The sequence below is a fragment of the Ornithorhynchus anatinus genome, chromosome 5, assembly GCF_004115215.2.
Source record: "Ornithorhynchus anatinus isolate Pmale09 chromosome 5, mOrnAna1.pri.v4, whole genome shotgun sequence".
In the NCBI taxonomy this organism is placed as follows: domain Eukaryota; kingdom Metazoa; phylum Chordata; class Mammalia; order Monotremata; family Ornithorhynchidae; genus Ornithorhynchus; species Ornithorhynchus anatinus.
The window spans coordinates 94,400,922-94,417,611 of NC_041732.1; the positions used below are offsets into that span (position 1 = coordinate 94,400,922).

Here is a 16,690-nt window from a genome sequence, read left to right on the forward strand (position 1 = left end):
ATTGTGGTATTTATTAAGCGCTTACTGTGTGCCAGGCACTGTACTAAGCTCTGGAGTAGATATTAGCTAATCAGGTTGGACACGGTGCCTGTTCCACGTGGGGCTTACAGTCTCAATCCCCATCTTACAGATGAGGCACTGAGGCCGAGAGAAGTGAAGTGACTTTCCCAAGGTCACACAGCAGACAAGCAGCAGAGCCGGGATTAGAATCCGGGACTTTCTGACTGGCCCGTGCTCTCTCCTTACATCTTTCCCTCTCTTCCTCCCCTCCAGTCAATCACATGAAGGTCACCCCCATGGACGCGGCCACCGCCTCCCTCCTCAACGTGTTCAATGGCAACGAGTGCGGGGCGGAGGGCTCGTGGCAAGTCGGCGTTCAGCAGGACGTGACCCACACCAACGGCTGCGTGGCCTTGGGAATCAAGCTACCTCATACCGAGTATGAGATCTTCAAGATGGAGCAGGACGCCCGGAGTCGATACCTGTTATACAACGGCCAGAGGCCCAGCGACGGGTCCAGCCCAGACAGGCCGGAGAAACGGGCCACGTCGTACCAGATGCCCTTGGTCCAGTGTGCTTCTTCTGCACCCAGACTCCAGGAGTCCCCGGGGGAAAGTGCCATCCACCGATACGGGAACGGAGCTCCCGGGAGGGATCGCTACACCGTTTTTCTTCCCTTGATCGGATGCCTATGTACTCTCCCACACTGGAACTTCCTCAGCTAGAAATCAGCAAAAATGAATTTTTGCTAACTCCGACCCCCCTGGCCATTTGCGGGTTTTCCCTTCCCGAAGAAAAGACGTTTATTCTCTCGATGCACTTGACCGCCCCAGAACTGTTACTCCTTTTTACTCGTGCCCCCTCTCTCTGTCCCGCCCCCATTCCCAATCATGAGCTGTGCTCGTTTGATGTTTCTGCTTTGAACTTTGTCCAGCCTGATGCCTGGTCTGACATGACTGCACAGCAGCAATTGCACTTTAGGACTGCAGACATTTTTGAGGTGGTTGCTTTGGTATGTTTCCTAGAGGAGACACTGCTGGGTCGAACTCTGACGGAGGAAAAAGAAGGATCCAGCTACAGCGTCCACTGCCGTTTTCCCATCAGGTGCTTCCGTCCCCTCCTCCGAAACACCCTTTCCCTTCGGAATCCAACAATTCCGAATCCTTCTGGGCAGTATTGGGTAAAGACCGTGGCCCCACCCCTCACCCCCGGGGTCGCCACTAAAGACTTCGGTGTAGATATGTATATAGGAAGAGACGCAAGGATTTATCTCGACGATCGTAGAGGTTTTACACAGGAGCGAAGACTTGAAAGCCGTCATTTTTGAAATGTCGAATGGCAGTTACCTGTAATTAAAAGTTTCAAAGGAATTTAAGCTAATTTGACATTGAAGTTTTCTGACTGGTGAAAGCGAGGGCAGGGGGTCGGGGGAGCGGCAGGCCCCGCAGTGGCCGGACAGGGTCGGCCGACTGGGGGACGTGCTTGGCCCGAGCCTTCGGTCGCTCTGGACTGTTGGAGGGTCAGGGCTTCTACTACAGGTCGCGTGGGCCTGTGACGGAGAGACCGTTCCTAGCTACGCTTCGTCCAACCCCTCGTCCTCTGCCTGCGGATCGTTACGTTTCGCCAGGAGTAAGCACAGCAAAGCCAGGATTTGGGCTTTCTGGTACAAACGAGTTTCAGTGTGGTGACAGCTGAAGAACAGTTCACTGAAAACTCTTGCATTCATTCAATCGTATTTACTGAGAGCTTGTGTGTGCAGAGCACTGTACTAAGCTCTCAGGAGAGTACAATACAACAATAAACGGACACATTCCCTGCCCACAGTGAGCTTCCAGTGTAGAAGGAAGAAATGTAGGAGCACACAGACTGTACTGTATTCTTTCATTCAGTAGTATTTATTGAGCACTTACTACGTGCAGAGCACTGTACTAAGCGCTTGGAATGTACAAATCGGTAACAGATAGAGACAGTCCCTGCCCTTTGACGGGCGCACGGTCTAATCGGGGGAGACAGACAAGAACAATGGCAATAAATAGAATCAAGGGGAAGAACATCTCCTTAAAACAATAGCAAATAAATAGAATCAGGGTGATGTACATCTCATTAACAAAATAGAGTAATGAAGATATATACAGTCGAGCGGACGAGTACGGTGCTGAGGGGAGGGGACGGGAGGGGGAGGAGCGGAGGGAAAGGGGGGAGAAGAGGGTTTAGCTGCAGAGAGGTGAAGGGGGGGGGTAGAGGGAGCAGAGGGAAAAGGGTTGCTCAGTCTGGGAAGGCCTCTTGGAGGAGGTGAGCTTTAACTGTAGCATCCGTACCATTCCTAAGAGTTTAACACAGTGCTCTGCACACAGTAAGAACTCAAAAAATACCACGGATTGACTCCTCCAATTCGGTGTGCAGCTCAGCCGGGGCACTGAGTCTTAGTGAGGAGGGGACAAATGTCCTGGATAATATTTATTAAGCACTTACTACAACGCAAGCACCAAATGCTAAAGTCGACACGAGAGAATCAGATCGGGCTCGGTCCCAAGCCCACAGTCTAAGACTGAGGGAGGGCAGGGATCTTAACTTCAATTTACATTTGCGAAAAGTGAGGCACTGAGAGGTTAAGCAATTTGCTCACAGTCACACAGCAGGCCAGTGGCAGAGCTGGGACTAGAACCTGGGTCTTCTGACTCATAGTCGGTGCTCTTCCCACTAGGCCACGTTGCCTGGCGGGCTATTATCGTCTTGACTTTCCCCACTTGTAGGGTTCCCCCAAGCTTTTGATCTTTCTCGCCACCCCCAGAGAGTAGGGAAAAGAACCACAAAGGGCTAATATTCGAATTTATCTAATCTGCTCACATGATCTAGAGTGGCCTGGGCCAGAGGGCAGACAAGGAAAGGGGTTCTGCAGATATTGCAGAGTTTCAACAGCTGCTCAGCCTTCCTCGTACTCATTAAAAGACAAGTTGAAACTACTTCCTCAACAAACATGTTCATCCTTGGCAGCATCACCACATTCGTTTCTACCATTAAAAGTGACTTCAGTCACGGCTAATTGGTTATCGTCTCTTCCGTGAATGTCAGAGGTGATTAGAAGGTTGGGCCAAACTCAACGAGGAAGCTGGACAGCACCGATCAGATGGGCTATCCCGGCGCTCCGACGGTCCAGACGGAATTCCCAGTTCTGCCGGGGACTTAGAGCAAGTCAGACCTTTTCTCTCTCTCTCTCTCCGCGCCTCCCTGGGTGAAATAGAAGCACCGATGCTTCTCCCTCTCTGCCCTACGGTGAGCGTGAGGGAGGTGTTTGTCAGGTGCTGTGAGGGAGTGAATCAAAATGAGATGCGGAAACAGAGCCCGGACCACGTTGGAAAATAGAAAAAAGTAGTCTTGCTTAAGACTCAGAATCTGAACGTAAAAATTAGGAAAAACCGGCGTTGCTGGGGGCGGCTTTCATTCATGCGGAATCTCACGCTGTATGTGCTTTGATTGTACATTCAACCACAATGACTGCCAAGGTGGTGTATTCTAAAAACGCTCATTCTGAAGTCACCAATTTAGTGGAACAGTGTAAACCACTGGACAGCCACTGAAAGAATATGCCCTCAAAATGAGTTTTCCTCTAAAGGCATTAAATGCAATAATAATGGGTCTTTTTCTTTAATCCCAGTTTTATTTGCTTTGACCATCTTCAAACACAATAACAGCTCATACAACACCCCCAAAAGATTCACTAATAATAGAGGAGAATTCAGTAAATTTGCCAATTTGGCTCGTTGGAGAGTTTCTACTACAGCGATGACATTAGAGGCATTTTAGGGGTTGGAAATCTGGCCTAAAAGATATTTATGACGTTAAAATAAATGTTTACATACTTCTCTAGACTGTATGGAAACAGCATGGCCTAGTGGCAAGAGCGCGGGCTCGGAAGTCATAGGATGTGGGTTATAATCCCTGCTCTGCCACTTGTCTTCTGGTTGACCTTGGGCAAGTGACTTCAGTTACCTCTTCTTCCCCCCAAGCGTGGCTCAGGAGAAGCAGGGCTAGTGGTTCAGTGGAAAGAGCACAGGCTTGGGAGTCAGAGGTCATGGGTTCGAATCCCACCTCTGCCACTTGTCGGCTGTGTGACTGTGGGCAAGTCACTTCACTTCTCTGTGCTTCAGTTACCTCATCTGTAAAGTGGGGATTAAGACTGTAAGCCTCATGTGGGACAACCTGATTACCCTATATACCCCAGCGTTTAGAACAGTGCTCTGCACATAGTAAATGCTTAACAAATACCAACATTATTATTATTATTATTATTATTAATGGGGATTAAGACTGTGCGCCCCATGTGGGACAGGCACTGTTTCCAAACTGATTACTTTGTACCTAACCCAGTGCTTAGAACGGTGCTTGGCACAAAGCAAGTGCTTAACAAATACCATAATTATTATTGTTATTATGCTCTTCATGGGCAGGGAATAAGCAGCGTGGTTCAGTGGAAAGAGGACGGGCTTGGGAGTCAGAGGTCATGGGTTCTAATCCCGGCTCTGCCATTTGTCCGCTGCATGACTTTGGGCAAGTCACTTCACTTCTCTGGGCCTCAGTTACCTCATCTGTAAAATGAGGATTGAGACCGTGAGCCCCACGTGCGACAACCTGATCACCTTGTATCGCCCCAACGCTTAGAACGGTGCTTTGCACATAGTAAGCGCTTAACAAATACCATCATTATTAACTCTATTATATTGTACTCTCCCAAGACCTTAGTAGAGTACTCTGCACACTGTAAGCACTCAAAGTAAGCCCGTCACTGGTCAGGGATTGTCTCTATCTGCTGCCAAATTGTACATTCCAAGGGCTTAGTACAATGGTCTGCACATAGTAAGCGCTCAATAAATACTACTGAATGAATAAATACGATTGATTCTAGGACTCAAAACATTGTTGAGGATTTCAAAACGTGTCCCACGTGTACACGTTACATAGTCTCAAGTTAGAATGATGATGATGATGGTATTTGTTAAGTGACTACCGTGTGGCAAGCACTGTTCTAAGTCCTGGGGTAGGTACAAACTAATCAGGTTGGATACAGTCCCTGCCCCACAAGGGGCTCACATTATTAATCCCCATTTTAAGGTTGAGGTAACTGAGGCCCAGAGAATTTAAGTGATTTGCCCAAGGTCACACAGCAGATGAGTGGCAAAGTGGGGATTAGGCTGTAAGCTCATCACGGACAGGGAATGTGCTTGTTTGTTATTATATTGTACTCTCCCAAATGCTTAGTACAGTGCTCCGCACAGATTCAGTGCTCAATAAATACAATTGAATGAACGAATGAACTCAGGTCCTTCTGACTCCCAGGACCGTGTTTTATAATAATAGCAATAATTTTGGTATTTGTTAAGTGCTTACTATGTGCAGAGCACTGGTCTAAGCACTAGGGTAGAGACAGGGTAATCAGGTTGTCCCACGTGAGGCTCACAGTTAATTCCCATTTTACAGATGAGGTAACTGAGACAGAGAGAAGTGACTTGCTCACAGTCACACAGCTGACAAGTGGCAGAACCGGGATTTGAACCCATGACCTTTGACTCCCAAGCCCAGGCTCTTTCCACTGAGCCACGCTGCTCCCTAGGCTGTGCTGCTTCCCAAAAGTGAAGCAGAAATGATGACTGAGTTCACCATAACCATAGAACACTAGGCCCCTAGCATAATTTCTGGCTATCAGTCCTGTTGAACACCATCATAATAATAATAATCACGTTGGTATTTGTTAAGCGCTTACTATGTGCAGAGCACTGTTCCAAGCGCTGGGGTAGTTATAGGGTAATCAGGTTGTCCCACGTGAGGCTCACAGTTAATCCCCATTTTACAGATGAGGTAACTGAGGCACAGAGAAGTGAAGTGACTCGCTCACGGTCACACAGCTGACAAGTGGCAGAGCCGGGATTAGAACCCACGACTTCTGGCTCCAAGCCCAGGCTCTTTCCACTGAGCCACGCTGCCCTGCCTGGCACAAGTGAAGTCGCACAACTAAGTGTCTCAGGATAGATGGCAAGTACACTACCTGCAGAGGAGCAGAATGACAAGTTGGAAAAGAGCCAACGTGGTCTGTAGAAATGAATCCTATCCCCAGAGGGAAAGAAAAGACAGGCCCTGAGCCCTGTCCAAGCTGAGAGCCAGGGTATTGGCCAATAGCTATTGGTCAGTCAGTCAGTCATTCAAAGTTATTGAGAAGAAGCACGGTATAGTGGGTAGAGCACGGGCCCGGGAGTCAGAAGGACATGGGTTCTAATCCTGACTCCACCATTTCTCTGGTATGTGACCTCGAGCAAGCCACGTCACTTCTTTGTGACCCAGTTACCTCATCTGTAAAATGGGGATTGAGACTGTGAGCCCCACATGGGACAGGGACTCGATTTGCTTGTATCTACCCCAGTGTTTAGTACACAGCATGGCACATAGTAAGCACTTAACTACCATCATTTTTATTCTTCTTATTATTATTATTATTAATTGAGCACTCATTGTGTGCAGAGAACTGTATTAAGCACTTGGGAGAGTACAATACAATAATAAACAGACACATTTCCCTGACCACAGTGAGCTTACAGTCTAGAGGGGGAGACAGACATTAATACAAATAATTTACAGGTATGTAATATATAATATTGAATGTCATGATTTCAATCCGACGTCCTGGGACCAAGTTGAGCTTTTGCAGCAGGAAAATAAGGCAAAGAATGTTTTAATGATAATAATAATTATGGTATTTGTTAAGCACTTACTATGTGCCAAGCGCTGTTCTAAGCTCTGGGGTAGATACAAGGTTATCAGGTTGTCCCAGGTGGGGCTCACAGTCTTTAATCCCCATTTTACAGATGAGGTGCCTGAGGCACAGAGAAGTGAAATGACTTGCTCAAAGTCACACAGTTGACAGGTTCATTCAATAGTATTTATTGAGCGCTTACTACAAGCAGAGCACCGTACTAAGGGCTTGGAATGTACAAATCGGTAACAGATAGAGACAGTCCCTGCCCTTTGACGGGCGCACGGTCTAATCGGGGGAGACGGACAGACACGAACAATAGCAATAAATAGAATCAAGGGGATGAACATCTCATTAAAACAATAGCAAATAAATGGTGGAGCAGAGATTAGAACCCACGACCTGACTCCCAAGCCCATGTTCTTTCCACTTTTAACACAAGTTGTCAGAAGTAATGGTCTAGCGGCAAGAGCATGGGCTCGGGATTCAGAGGTCAAGAGTCTATTCCCAGGTCTGCCACTTGTCTACTGTGTGACTTTGGACAAGTCAATTAATTTCTCTCTGCCTCAGTTACTTCATCTGTAAAATGGGGATTGATAATGGGAGCCCCATATAGGACGGAGACTGTGTTCAACCTGATTACTTTATATAATGATAATAATAATGGCGATGGCATTCATTAAGAGCTTACTATGTGCCAGGCACCGTTTTAAGCACTGGGGTAGATACAAGATAATGAGGTTGAACAAAGTCCCTATCCCACAAAGGGCTCACAGTCTTAATCCCCATTTTACAGATGAGGGAATTGAGGCACGGACAAGTGAAGTGATTTGCCCGAGGTCACACAGCAGACTGATGGCAGAGTCAGGATTAGAACCCATGACCTTCTGACTCCCAGGCCTACCCCAGCACTCTGAACAGTGCTTGGCATAAAGTGAGCACTTAGCATATTATTATTATTTACTTGGGGAAGGTGGAGAAAAGGCAAAACAGACATTGAGGCAGTGGTGGTTCTCACAAAGAAAATTCACCCAGACACCAGAAATGCCCCAGGTTCTAAGGAAAGGACCAATTCCAGTTCCAGCCCTTGCCATGTTAGTTGGGTCCTGCACCATGGTCTTTTCCCAAAATTCCTGGGGGTCAGGATTGGTACGTCAGATGGACACTCACCTAGACGTGGCTCAGTGGAAAGAGCCTGGGCTTTGGATTCAGAGGTCATGGGTTCGACTCCCGGCTCTGCCACTTGTCAGCTCTGTGACTGTGGGCGAGTCACTTCACTTCTCTGTACCTCAGTTACCTCATCTGTAAAATGGGGATTAACTGTGAGCCTCACGTGGGACAACCTGATTACCCTGGATCTACCCCAGCGCTTAGAACAGTGCTCGGCACATAGTAAGCGCTTAACAAATACCAACATTATTATTATTATCTCTCAAAGAACAATTATGGGTTAGGAAGTAGTCTGTGGCAACCACCGAACTCTTGCAAAATCTGGGCTTCAAAATGAGCCTCTAGCTTGTAAGCTCCTTGTTGGCAGGGAACAAATCTGTCATATTGTTCTATCCCAAGCAATTAGTACAGTCCTCTGCACACAGTAAGCACTTAATAAATATGATTTATTGAGCCAGCAGAAATCCAAGATAATACCAGGAGTGCTAGCAGGTCCAACTCAACCACTCACCATTGGTGAGGGATGAGGACCCTCCCTCCTCCAAGTCAATAGTAAAAACGCTCATCTTCAAGTGGAGCCCCTTGAGACACCCATACTGGCTTTCAGTGAAGAACAGCTATGGTCGTACATATGGTGCATGAGACGCCCAGCAACCGACCTTCTGAGCCCATATGCCTCTTCCCTCCAGGAGAAAAGGAAACAGATAATAATAATAACGCTGGTATTTAAGCGCTTACTATGTGCAGAGCACTGTTCTAAGCGCTGGGGTAGATACAGGGTGATCAGGTTGTCCCTCGTGAGGCTCACAGTCTTAATCCCCATTTTCCAGATGAGGTAACTGAGGCACAGAGAAGTGAAGTGACTTGCCCACAGTCACACAGCTGACAAGTGGCGGAGTCAGGATTCAAACCCATGACTCCTGACTCCCAAGCCCATGCTCTTTCCACTGAGCCACGCTGCTTCTCTAACAGATCTTGAGAATAATGGAGAAATGAAGAAAACAGATTTGGCAATGAAAGGTACCTTTCGGCAAGGAACCAGTGTCCATTTCCGACCTTGGAATGTGGCTCTCTGCTCCCTCTTGGCTTCCTGTCACTCTTACTGTGAGTCTGAGGGTCCTGAAGAGGTGGACAGGTTGGGGTGTTGGACTGAAGGAAAGCCATACCGCCGTATCTGTCAGCTAGAAATGTTTCCTGGTGCCATGTCTTCCTCTGCCCTGCACAGATCCTTTTGTGGTATAAGCTACACCTGAACCAATCTGGAGGGGAGATTAACTTCTGGCAGCAATTTAGTCTTTCAGCAGAAAAACCAAAGAATCATCCAGGTGCCTCCTGGTTTAGGTCAATTAAAGAGATGTCTCACAACATTTAACCCCTACTCCCATTAATAAGGAAGAGAAGCAGCATAGCTTACTGAATAAAATCCAGTGCTTAGAATAGTGCTTGGCACATAGTAAGCCCTTAGCAAATACCATTATTATTATTAAAGCATGGAGCTGGGTTTCAGAAAGAATTGGGTTTTTAATCCCAGTTTTGCCACCTGTCCGTTGTGTGACCTCGCGCAATTCACTTAACTTCTCTGTGCCTCATTTATCACATCTGTAAATTGGAGATTGAGACTTTGAGCCCTGTGTGGGTCATGGGCTGGGTCCAATCTGACTAACTTTTATCTATCCCAGTGCTTAGTACAGTGTCTGGCACATAGTAAGTGCTTAACAAATACCATTAGAGAGAAAAACAAAAAAACCCCTCCTTTGCCCTGAGATAGCCATGTTATTATCAATCTGGCCTGGGCTCCATCTGAATACCTGATGGACTGTGAACAAATTTACATAGTAAATCCCTGTTCTCTCTCCTACATAGGCTGTGTTCCCCATGCAGAAGTGGGACGGTGTCAGACCTAATCAACTTGTACCTTCCCCAGCACTTAGAGCAGTGTTTGAGACATAATAAGCGCTTAACAAATACCTTTAAAAAATTATATCCTAGTGGACAGACTCTTTCTTCTCAATTATAATAACAGTAATAATACTTGCATTATTCGTTAAACGTTATGTGCTTAGCGTTGTGCACGGTGTTGGGGCAGATCCAAGGCAATCAGATCAGACACAGTCCCTGTAACACAATGGGGAGGGAGAACAGGTAGTTAATCCCCATTTTATAAATGAAGGAATCGAGGCACAGAGAAGTTTAGTGATTTGTCCAAGGTCACACAGAAGTCAGGTGGCAGAGCCAGGATTAGAATCCAGGTCTCCTGACTTCCAATTTTGTGTTTTTTCCACTAGGCCACTCTCCATTCACCACATTGCTTAAGTGGAGAGTAGTGCCTCTGATTTCCATATTATTCAAGCTGTGATCCTCCCACCACTTCTCACCAGCCCAAGGAGAGGCCTATGCTAAGCCTCAATTTTGGGTTGATCCTAAACTACTTGGATTAGAAGTTTTATGTTGAATAAACAGAGGGCAACTGTGAAATTAGCTATTGGATCGAATCTCATTCTGCTATGTGCAAACAAGCCCAAATCTGCAGAATCAAACCACAATTTACCCAAATCAGGTCAGGCAAACACTTAATCCTGAACACTTAACTTTCATTGTTGTTGAAAAAAGCTACTTGTTCACAGCTTTTTTTTATGGTACTTATTAGGTTCTTACTATATGCCAGACACCACACTGAGTGCTGAGGAGGGTACAGCCCATGTCCCATGTGGGGCTCATGGTCTCAATCCCATTTTATAGATGAGGTAACTGAGGCACAGAGAAGTTTAGTGACTTTGCCCTAGGCCACAGAGCAGCCCGCTCTATCCACTAGAGTTCTTGTTCAAAATGATGTCTCACCATCATTTTAACTGTGAGCCTCACATGGGACAACCTGATTCCCCTGTATCTACCCCAGCGCTTAGAACAGTGCTCTGCACATAGTAAGCGCTTAACAAATACCAACATTCATTCATCCACTAGGCCATGCTGCTTCCATTTTCCTTTACGTCTGCCCTGCCTGTTCTCCCATTCCACTAATCAATCATCCTGTTCCCTTTTCAGTTAGTTTTCATCGTGGCTCAGTGGAAAGAGCATGGGCTTTGGAGTCAGGGCTCATGAGTTCGAATCCCAGCTCTGCCACTTGTCGGCTGTGTGACTGTGGGCAAGTCACTTCACTTCTCTGTGCCTCGGTTCCCTCATCTGTAAAATGGGGATTAAGACTGTGAGCCCCACGTGGGACAACCTGATTCCCCTATGTCTACCCCAGTGCTTAGAACAGTGCTCGGCACATAGTAAGCGCTTAACAAATACCAACATTATTATTTCATCTCCAAATGACCACCTGACTTAGCCAAAACCTTTGCCAAACAGGTAATCTATTCACCTGAAAATCCGGCTCCCTGTGGCCATCACCCCTTGCCATCCTGCTCTCCCACATGATGTGGGTCGGTGCAGAATTTAGCACCTTGCTCTGTTACCGTTTTGTTTTCTTTCCAGCAATCACTTGCACTGAATATTTCAATATTCCAGTCCTCAGCCTAGACCCACTGGGAGATTGTGAGAGGGTGGGAGAGGATGAGAGACAGGACACTTTGTACTTTCCCAAGCATTTAGTACAGCGCTCTGCAAACAGTAAGTGCTCAATAAATACGAGTGACCGACCGACTGACGTCATCCCAGAAGATCACAAGCAGAGATTGCTGGGAAACATTGGTTTTTGGAGAATCAAAGAACTTGCTTTTACTAAATACCACCCTCTCCTCTCCACTAGAAAAAGACATTTGGGGGATACTTTCTATCCCCGAATAAGATACCCCAAGTCTTTTCTACCCTCTTGTGATCCAGTAGTGGCCTGAAAAGGTGCTTTTTAAATATGCAGCATTGGAAGAGCCCTTATTTTTATTTGGGTCAGAGGGTTGGGGAGGATGGAGAGGAGGAAGCAGAAGACCACCTGGGTGTTAGCTATCAACCAATTTACACACCGTTTCAGGGTGATTGTGTTACCTCTTTTAAACACCCGAAATAAAATTGCTCTTGGAAGTATTATGTGGGTGAACTGATTCATCCCTAAACATTCCTGGAAGGAAACGATGGCCAGACTCCATTTCGTCGACATGAAAGAAAGTGGGTTATTAATCTCCCGCTAAAATAGTCTCCAATGATTTTTATCTTCAAGGAACAGTAGCTCTGGCCCACATGACTCTGGGTTCAGTAACTCTGGCCCATGTGAGTCTGGGGGTCACCTGACTGGATTGAATGATTCCAGTTTCAGCTTGACAGCAGGGGAATGAAATGGGCTTGGTGACAAACAATCCCTTATGGTGTTTCCACAGTGGCCCTAATCCCGGGGATGGAAGACAAAGGAAGAGTCCGTTGGTTGAAAAGCCATCTCTACATATTCCATTTTAATGTCCCCAGTGCTAGAGGGGATTATTAAAAAAATACAAGCCATCAGTTGTGAAGGAACAGTGCTCCTTGTTTATTTCACATCCATTTTCATACTGCTCTTTCGATCTAATTCATAAGTTTCTAACCAGGAATTTAGAATTTTTTTTTTTCCATTTCAAACTCTTTCCAGGGTCGGGACTTGCAGTTTTCCAACACCGAAGGCAGTTTATTTTTAATTAGCATTCGGGGTTGTCAAAGACAAAGCAATTCTTCTCTTCTCACATCATGTTCCAGGATAGAGGGCCAGGGAAGTTTGAACAGCAACTCGTATGTTCCTTGAAATTAAGGAAGTATTAAACACTGAAAGTGATCTGAAAATTTCCAGGGAGATTGTGTTACCTCCTCTAAAAACCCCAAATAAAATTGCACTTAGAAGCAAGACTAGAATCCGGGTCCTTCTGATTCCTAGGCTCGTGCTCTACCCACTATGCCACGCTGCTTCTTTGTTACTTTGCTGTGTGGCCTTGGGCAAGTCATTTAACTTCTCTGTGCCTCAGTTACCTCATCTGTAAAATGGGAATTAACATGGGACAACCTGATTACCTTGATCTTGTATCTTGTACCTTGTACCTTGATTACCCCAGCGCTTAGTACAGTGCTTGGCACATAGTACGTGCTTAACAAATAGCATTATTTGAAAACATTATGTAGAATTTAAGAAAATAATTTCCTTCTACAATTGTCAAAGCTCTTGAAAAGGAGATGGTCTTTAAATGCTTCAATGTTTTGAAGGTGAGGGAGAAGGGACTTGGAAAGAAAAAAATTATTATTATTAATAATAATAATAATAATAATGATGTTTGTTAAGCACTTACTATGTGCCAAGCACTGTTCTAAGCGCTGGGGTAGATGCAGGTAATAAGCTTGCCCCACGTGGGGCTCACAGACTTAATCCCTGTTTTACAGATGAGGTAACTGAGGCACAGAGATGTTAACTGACTTGCCCCAGGTCACACAGCAGACAAGTGGCGGAGCCGGGATTAGAACCCACGACCTCTGACTCCCAAGCCCGGGCTCTTTCAACTGAGCCGCGCCGCTTCAAATCGGTTAAATATTGGGTTTCTAAGTGGTCAGGCCACTTTACAGTCCAGACCAGGTAGGTTCATTTGATTCTATTTGGGAGTCTGTCGTATTCACGGCCCGTGGAGAGGAAACTCCTGAGTTAGGGCCCTCAGACAGGATAGTAAGGCAATTCCACGATGGAAACCGGGTCCAGTGGGAACGGCACCAAACTTTTTCAGACCAGTAAGGGAGGGTGTAATACATCAGATCAAAACATGTCTTTTCGTCAAGCTTGAAGAGGACACGGCTGATTGAGAGGCTGTATCACGTCTGAGCAGTGGCAGATCAAACCACTGGGAAATAGAAACTCCATTTCACATTGTGACCCCAAAGATTGTCTAACGTCCCCCTGTTGTGTATGACATTTACAATGCTCCTGGGCTGTTTTCCTGCCTGCCTTCTAGATCTGAAATCATTGTGGGCAGGGAATGTTACATTAGAACAATGCTCTGCATCCAGTAAGTGTTCAATAAATACAATTAATTGATTCATTCATTCAATAGTATTTATTGAGCGCTTACTGTGTGCAGAGCACTGTACTAAGCTCTTGGAATACACAAATCGGCAACAGATAGAGACAGTCCCTGCCCATTGACGGGCTTACAGTCTAATCATTGATCTGCTTGTTCCTTCAGTGTATCTTTGAATGCCCAGCATCCTGATGGCTTAGTGGCAAGAGCACGGGCTTGGGAGTAAGAGGACCGGGGTTCTAATCCCGTCTCTGCCACATGTCTGCTGTGTGACCTTGGGCAAGTTATTTAACTTCTCTGTGCCTGAGGTCTCTCCTCTGTAAAATGGGGATTAAGACTGTGAGCCCCATGTGGGACAGGGACTGTGTCCAGCCTGATTACCTTGTATCTATGCCAGCACTTAGAACCGTGCTTGTCACACAGTGAGCACTTAACAAATACTACAATTATTATTATTATCAGGCCAAAAAAACCCCAAATCTTCCAATTAATTTTATTGAGTGCTTACTGGGTGCAGAGCACTGTACTAAGAACTAAGAACCTGTACAATATAATAGTGCGGATAGACATATTTCCCCTCCCACAACGAGTTTACAGTCTAGAGAGGGAGAATTCCCCACCCTAACCCAGCTTTTAAATCTTCACAAAGTTGGAGGGATCCAAGAGGCTCCGTCTAAGCTTTGCCTTCCGACCTTCCAGACTGAAAATTGACATTTGCGAATTGGTTTCAAATTCCATTTCAATAAACTAGGATGCACATCACTCCGGGGCCTGGTTTGTGGGAACAACTATAATATTGTTTCCTGTAAAGCTCTTCTTTCGGTTTGCAGATGAGCGTTTCTGGTAGTGATATCTTGTCCAGGGATGCAGCTGGGGTAATAAGACTGATGCCCCAAAGACCGGCCAGTCTGCACTGGGGTCAGGCATAGATCGTCCTTTGCCATGTGAGGCCCTTGTGATTGACAGCTCCTTGGGCTCTTTTCAGTTCTGCCTCTTTCAGATACAACCTTCCCGAATCCTCTGTTCTAAACCAGCTACCCTATTCCCAGTGGTCAGATAATAATAATAACTAATAATAATTGTGGTATTTGTTAAACGTTTACTATGACTAGCCAGGCACTATTCTCAGAACTGGGGTGGAAACAGATTAATCGGGTTGGACAGAGTCCCTGTCCCACATGGGGCTCGCGGTCTTAATCCCCATTTTATAGATGAAATACCTGAGGCACAGAGAAGTTAAGAGACTTGCCCAAGTTCACAAAACAGACAAGTGGCAGAGCTGGAACTAGAATCCAGATCCTTCTGAATCCCAGGCTTGTATTGTAATGTGAGGCTCGTCTATATCTGCTGGAGTTCCCCCTACTTTGAAGGCTTGCCTCATGAATGGAATCTTTAAAGTGATTCCCCGGCCTCGTGCAGACAGTTTTTAGGACACGGTTCCTAGCTCTGCCCCGATTCAGGGGGACATCCCCTGTCCGGCCACTGAGCCGTCTGGTCCCGGGGACATTTGGTTGAAGAGGGGCCATTTCACCACCTCCAGGGCAGTCACTTCACCTGATTCCCAAGCAGGGCTGGGTTATGCAGGGTCCCTGCCAGACCGGCGCGGAACCACTAGTGTCCTCAAGGAGGGAATCTCAATCACCTTGGGCCCACCCAGGCCAGAGGCCAATCTCTTCTCCAACGGCCTCTGCCTGGGCCAAGTAGTCCAAGTCGGAGTCAGCAAGATGAAATAGAAAGTGGGACAGTCATCCCGTGAATTGGATCAGTGTAGGCTGCCAATCCAGATAATTCAGCAGCCGCATGACCTAGTGGAAAGAGTACAGGCCTTGGAGTCAAAGCACCTGGGCTCTAATCCCAGCCCTTCTGCTTTCCTGCTATGTGACCTTGGACAAGTCACTTAACTTCTCAGGACCTCAGTCTCCTCCCTGGTACAGGATGGTGGATCCATCCATGTTCTCCCTCCTACTTGGCCTGTTCTCTCTCCTCGAGACTGTAAGCTCACTGTGGGCAGGGAATGTGTCTGTTTTATTGCTACAGTGTACTCTCCCAAGTGCTTAGTACAGTGCTCTGCACACAGCAAGCACTCAATAAATACAATTGACTAGCTGACTGACTCCGACTGTGAGCCTCAAGTAGGACAAGGACAATATCTGATCTGATGAACTTGTAACCACCCCAGTGCTTAGTACAGTGCTTGACACATAATAAGGCACTAAATAAATACCAAAATATTATTACATTAGTCATATTTACAGGGTGACTAATTTATGCAGAGTACAAACCTCCTTCCGTGCTCCAAACTCGGTGCTTGGCACATAGTAAGCGCTTAACAAATGCCATCATTATTATTATTACTATTTTGTCTCCTTAGCATTTTGCCCGAATTACCCAGATAATTATCTCAACTCTCCACTTTGCCTGGGTGGACCAATCGATCAATCAATGGTACTTATTGAGCGCTGACTATATACAGCCCCTCTGAGGGTCGTACCTGGAGAGTTTCCAGTTCTCTACCAGTCTCGACTACGGGAGGAAGAGTCAAGCAGAGGCCTACCCATTCCTTTCCTAGCTTGGGCAATGGCTAGCGCGCGGAAGGCAATCTGCCACAAGTCAAAACTCACCTGTGCTGGGCAGCAGCGGCATGGGAGAGAGTCGAGGGTGGAGAATAATGTTTACTGCGGGGAGGGAGGCAATGGCAAACCCAAAAAACTCTATGGATACACTACCAGAAGGATTGCAGATGGAGGTGGGGCGTTCTGGGAGAGATGTCAGAGACAACTCGACAGCATAAGACAGACTATATACGGAGCACTGTACC

General features: G+C 46.4%; 1 protein-coding gene, 1 long non-coding RNA gene and 1 other non-coding gene across 3 annotated transcripts in view; 2 read left to right on the forward strand and 1 right to left on the reverse strand.

Annotated features, from left to right (window-relative positions):
- Window positions 1–1,380, forward strand: part of APCDD1 (APC down-regulated 1) — a 50,958-nt gene extending 49,578 nt beyond the window's left edge. The window contains exon 5 of the mRNA XM_029066788.1: window positions 274–1,380. Coding sequence (XP_028922621.1) covers window positions 274–725 — 452 coding nt within the window. The 3' untranslated portion in view covers window positions 726–1,380. The remainder of the gene's footprint in view (window positions 1–273) is intronic.
- LOC114812287 lies at window positions 637–9,199 on the reverse strand. Its single transcript, XR_003759951.1, has 2 exons — window positions 8,937–9,199; window positions 637–1,346 (listed from the first exon to the last, which is right to left on the reverse strand). It is a non-coding gene; the product is annotated as an uncharacterized LOC114812287 (long non-coding RNA).
- A 7,146-nt stretch (window positions 9,200–16,345) lies between these two features.
- On the forward strand, window positions 16,346–16,483 carry LOC114812563. Its single transcript, XR_003760214.1, has one exon. It is a non-coding gene; the product is annotated as a small nucleolar RNA SNORA7 (small nucleolar RNA).
- Window positions 16,484–16,690: the final 207 nt, after the last annotated feature.